Source organism: Brassica oleracea, chromosome C2 (genome assembly GCF_000695525.1).
Source record: "Brassica oleracea var. oleracea cultivar TO1000 chromosome C2, BOL, whole genome shotgun sequence".
Lineage (NCBI taxonomy): Eukaryota > Viridiplantae > Streptophyta > Magnoliopsida > Brassicales > Brassicaceae > Brassica > Brassica oleracea.
In genome coordinates this window covers 24,778,749-24,783,791 of record NC_027749.1, presented here as the reverse complement: position 1 = coordinate 24,783,791, position 5,043 = coordinate 24,778,749, and the positions used below count along the sequence as shown (strand labels likewise).

At 48.3% G+C, this 5,043-nt stretch overlaps 1 protein-coding gene and 1 pseudogene across 1 annotated transcript; one reads left to right on the top strand and one right to left on the bottom strand.

Annotated features, from left to right (window-relative positions):
• Positions 1-1,869: 1,869 nt before the first annotated feature.
• LOC106323817 lies at positions 1,870-2,987 on the bottom strand. Its single transcript, XM_013761882.1, has 2 exons — positions 2,093-2,987; positions 1,870-2,048 (listed from the first exon to the last, which is right to left on the bottom strand). The coding sequence occupies exons 1-2, from the start codon at positions 2,985-2,987 to the stop codon at positions 1,870-1,872; spliced, it is 1,074 nt and encodes a 357-aa protein (XP_013617336.1).
• An 874-nt stretch (positions 2,988-3,861) lies between these two features.
• Positions 3,862-5,043, top strand: part of LOC106326500 — a 5,587-nt pseudogene continuing 4,405 nt past the window's right edge.

Genomic DNA, 5,043 nt, shown 5'->3' with positions numbered 1-5,043 from the left:
GGAGCCATATGCGTGGTTGGTCGCTACGTGCGACCGAGCTTTGGCTCGAGCTCGGTCGCTGCGTAGCGACCGAGCTGGATGAGCGCTCGGTCGCTACGTAGCGACCGAACTTTGACTCGAGCTCGGTCGCTTCGTAGCGACCGAGCTTTGGCTCGGAATTGGTTGCTACGCAGCGACCGGACAGCGTGTATGCGTGGTAATTACACAACGGTCGAGCTTGGTTAGTTTGGTTTGAATCTTCAAGGATACTTCTTCGTAAAAACTTCGTGTTTGGTTATATTTTATGAAAGTTACATCTTCCTTTTTACTATCTCTTTTGGAAATACGATCTCTGAGGATTTTCGGGTGGTAATTCCGACGTAACCGTTTTTGACCCCAACAGCAGACGTTTTCCCCTCTGGAAACTTTAATGAGTTCGAAGAATTTGAACTCTGCTGCTAAACCTTGGACTAACTTTAGGTAAGCGTACATCCGGTCGTTGCGGGCTGGTCGGTTAGTACTTACACCGAATGTGACCGAAAATACGGGCGAAGCTTTCTTGCTGCTTCGACGACGGCCAGTACCATCTTCTCCAGAGTTGGGTATCGCGTTTCTGGTCCCGTCATACACCTGCTTGTGTAGAAGATTGGTTTTTGTTCGCCGCGGTCTTCCTTTATCAAAACACTGCTGACTGCTGCGAGGGACACCATGACGTAAAGAGATAGAACGTCGCCGACATTCGGCTTGGCGAGTACATGCGGCGTAGTTAGATACTGTTTGAGATGAGAAAATGCCTCCTCGCACTTCTCATCCCAGATAAACTTCTTATTCCCTCGCAGGAGATCGTAGAACGGTAGACACTTGTCGGTGGATCTAGAGATGAACCGATTGAGTGCAGCAATCCGACCCTTGAGCCGTTGGACTTCTCTACTATTTTTTGGACTTGGGAGGTTTAGGACTGCCGAGATCTACTTCGGGTTGGCTTCGATTCCTCGTTGTGTTACGATGTAACCAAGGAATTCTCGTGAGGAAACTCCGAACGTGCACTTCGCCGGGTTTAGTTTCATGCCGGATTTGTTGAGAGTTTCGAAGCAATCTTGTAGGTGGCGGAGGATGACTCGGCGACCTAGTTGGCCACCTTTTCGAAATCGCGACTTGTCAGCGGTAATCCTTGACAGAACGAACAGAATTTCCGTAGGGAGGAGAACTGCCCATAATGACATTTAGTCACTGTCTTGTTTTTACTCGCTTGGAGTTTAAGAAGACGCGCAGGTCGGCTGATGCGTTGTCGTCGTTCGGCGACAACGTAGAGTTGCCTGACGTCTTAGTTTGTTCCAACCGTCTTCGGAGATATGTGGGCTTCGAGCAGTTGAGAAGTATGCGAAGATCGCACGCACCAGCGTTGAGTTTGTCTCGAAGATCACCGTTGGGGCGTTTCGGATGTTTTTTGGGGTCAGGATCACCGGTTGAGATACGGTGAGACTTCATTGCGTTCAGCGTTAGTCGGAGATCACTGTGTTCGGAGCTATTGTCGTCTTTGGGCTCGAGCTTTCATTTGAGAACATCTCTCAGATCTCCGAGTATAGGTGTATCGTCGTTCTCGTCGTCTGATGACAAGGTTTGCTGAGAGAGTATAACCTCTATGTGCCTGCGGTTAGCTGGCTGTTCTTCGTCGGCTGAGGAGTCTTCGTCACCGTCATCCTTCAGAGTTTTATCTTCATCTTGCTGCTGCGTTTCATTTTGTCAGCCTTTTCCAGTAGCTTTGCGCTGGGCCCTTCTTTCTTTATTCTTGCTCCAGCTTTTGCCGTTTTTGGGCTTAGCTTTCAGGGGCTCGAATTTGAAGTCGCCGCTGGCGAGAGACGAGAGATAGTGCGCATAAAGTGATTTACACTATGTCGTATCATGTCCTTTGACGTCGTGATATTTGCAATGTTTGGTGAGATCGACGGTTCTGGAAGGGCCTGCCGTCGGACCTGCTGCTACAGCAGGTTGAGTCGCGCAGACAGTATCAGTTAGCTCACCAGACGAGTCGAGCTCTTTGACCCATTTGTTCCACCCTTCTCCGCGGACTACCATGGTTGAGACCGGCACGTTATTCTCGTTGAAGATATACATGTAACCGTCTTTTCGGCCGTTTTGTCGCTAGGAGTATGCTGGCGCGGTTCTTGTCGCGTGTTGGCATTTTTCGTCGCTGGTGCTTTCAGTGCGTTCATCTTGCTGAGGATTGCATTTGTATCTTCTTCCATTGGGATAAAGTTGTCAGAACGAGCGATAGCGTCTTGGAGCGACGTGGTTGGATTTTGGTATAAGTCTTCTCGGAACTTAAAGCGGACCCACAACGTGTTCCACAGGGCATCGAAGGCGATGCCGTCTGGGATTTCAATCCTTGAGACTACTGCTTTGAACTTCTCCATGTAGTCGCGGAGGCTCTGATCTTTTGTTTGGTTGAGGTTCCACAGGCTAGAAGCAGTGACACTGCGCTTTGTGAACATAATGGATGTCTTGAGGAAACCCGGTGATAGGTCACGAAAGCTTCCGATTGAGTTCTCCTCTAGTTGGGAGAACCAGGTCAGGGCCTGCTCGTGGAGAGTCTCGACAAACAGTTGACAGTAGCCTGCGTCCCTTTCTTCATCGGAGAGTCGAGCGCGTGCCATCGCGATATTGAAAGCCGTCATGTGTTCCACCGGATCTCCTCCGGGCTTGTACTCAGGGAGGCGCAGCTTCTCTATCTTCCCGAGTTGCACACTGGTCAGTGCGCTAGTAAAAGGGGTTCGCGAGGTTGCAGCGAGTACGCTCACGATTTGTGGAGCCGCACTAGTAGCCTGATGGATCTTCGAGTTCATTTGCTGAAAGCTGAGTTTGAGCTCGGCGATATCGCGTATGGTTGTGAGATCTGGTCCTATCGGGGGAGCATTGGCGAGAAGGGCTTGATTAGGTTTCGAGTCGTCTGAGATGTGGTCGCCGCCCGTCGCCGTTAGGTTTGTGTTGAATAGGCGACGGCGTATCATCTGGAGACGACTCGTTTGGCCGTTTGGAGCGGTGAGTGCTGCGACCAAAGCAGCTAGCTGGTCGTTGGTTGTCTTTTGAACTTCGTCTTGTCGAGCGAGTCAAGCCATGACGGAGCTCATGAAATCTGCGGGGACTGGCGGCGCGGCTTCAGGCGTAGGTGTTGGTTCTCCGCCTGGAGCGCCGAAGGTGGCGTCGTCTTGAGCCATGTAGATCTAGAACGTTACTTTAGTCAGCCCCACGGTGGGCGCCAATTGTTTGTACGGGATTCAGTCGACTAGGTTGAAAGAACTCAAAATGGGTTGACCAAAGACGTTTTATTAGACCGATTAAATGGGTTACAAGGGTGACAGGAGATCAAGGAAACAAGCCGGAGCTCGAGGAGCAAACCGGGGGAGATACAGAGCGATTAGGAGTGAAGAGAGACTAAAAAACCCTAGATCTAGCCCCTCAGTGTATGTGTGTGTAAAGTGTCGATCCCCTTCTTTTCGTTCCCTTCCCTCCTTTTTAGGCTTCCTCTCCTTGATGCTCTAATTTCGATCTTCATTGGGCCTTAGTTCGGGGAGGCCGAGTATACGGGCCTGGCTGGAGTTCCTCTGAGCCGAGTGCTTTTGGTCGGTTTTGCCAACGGCTAAAAGCACTCTAGGGCCGAGCTGACGACTCTACTCGCCGAGCCGAATAAATTAGGCCAGCTTCCTGGGCTAAGTCCTTTTATTTGGAGGGATGTAATCCATCTCCTACAGTTAGGTTATAAATAGAGATTGGTGGTGGAATCTAATAATCATCCAAGCTTTGAAGAGAGAGAGCTCAAAAAAAAAAGGATAGAGAGAGTTTATCAAAAAGTCTTTTTGTGTTTTTTTGAATCGAGTTATAACTATGGCGTCTCTTAAATCCCTCCTACCTCCTTGCTATAGGAAATGGGAGTACACGTGTAAATGGAGCTGAGGAGAGTGTTATTAATCGACGAGGACACGTGTAGAGCATTGAACGATCAGTTGAGAAGTTTGTTACGAAGATTAACGGAGGAGAAACAGAATCAAGAATAAAAGGAGGAAAAGAAGATCATTTTGTATTCATTCGAAAAGTGTGTGTAATTTCTATTCGTCTTTCTCTGTGTAAACATTTGGACTTATCCTTTCGAAGCTCTTGAGTTGTTTCTACGTGTATACTCTTGGCTTTGGTGAGGTCGCTTCTTCGTATATTCATTGGATCGAGTTTTACAATCTATATTGAAGCGTACGTTTTACTGTTACAAAGGTATCAGAGCCATTCGAGCCTCGGAATCTATGGCGGAGACGAGATCTCAGACTTTGATGAAGAACACGTGGCGCGTGACACCGACGGAACGATTGTGAGTAGATTTGAAGCTTTAGAAAGAGCGATCGAGCTACAAAATGAGCGTCACGCGAAGACAGACGAGAATATGAGAGAGATGATCGAAACATTCAGGCTAATGACGAGCAACAATCCGATGAAAGCTTCAACGAGTGAGACGCAACCGAATGATCAATATCGCCGGCATCGTAACGGTAATCAATACAATTACAACGGTATGACGCGACTCGCGAAAGTTGATTTTTCGCGATTCAACGGCGATAATGTGAAGGAATGGATGTTTAAGGTTGAAGAATTCTTTGGGATTGATAATACTCCGGTTGAGCTGAAAGTTCGATTAGCAGCGATACACTTCGATCAAACGGCGGCGGCGTGGCATCAATCACTGGCACAATCAGAACAAGACGCGTATGTAATTGAAGATTGGGAACAATACAAAATCTTGTTGAAGGAACGATTTGAGGATGTGCTTGATGATCTAATTGCAGAGCTGAAAAGACTACAAGAAACTGCAGGAATCAGTGATTATCACGCTAGATTTGAGCTCATACGCAATAGAGTGAAGCTGAGTGAGAGCTATCTGGTCAGTGCGTATCTAGCGGGTTTGAACACTGATACACAGATGCACGTTAGGATGTTTCAACCCAAATCTGTGCGTGAATGCTTGATGTTGGGACGCCTCTATGAAACATCTCACCCACGCAAGACGTCTCAGAGTTGGAA

What these genes read in the sequence shown, in the direction of transcription:
- LOC106323817 (XM_013761882.1), bottom strand. Translation starts at nt 2,987, where the DNA reads ATGATACGCCGTCGCCTATTCAACACAAACCTAACGGCGACGGGCGGC. An exon ending in GGCCGAAAAGACGGTTACAT is followed by an intron (nt 2,049 to 2,092) that starts GTATATCTTCAA and finishes CAACCATGGTAG; the next exon opens with TCCGCGGAGAAGGGTGGAAC.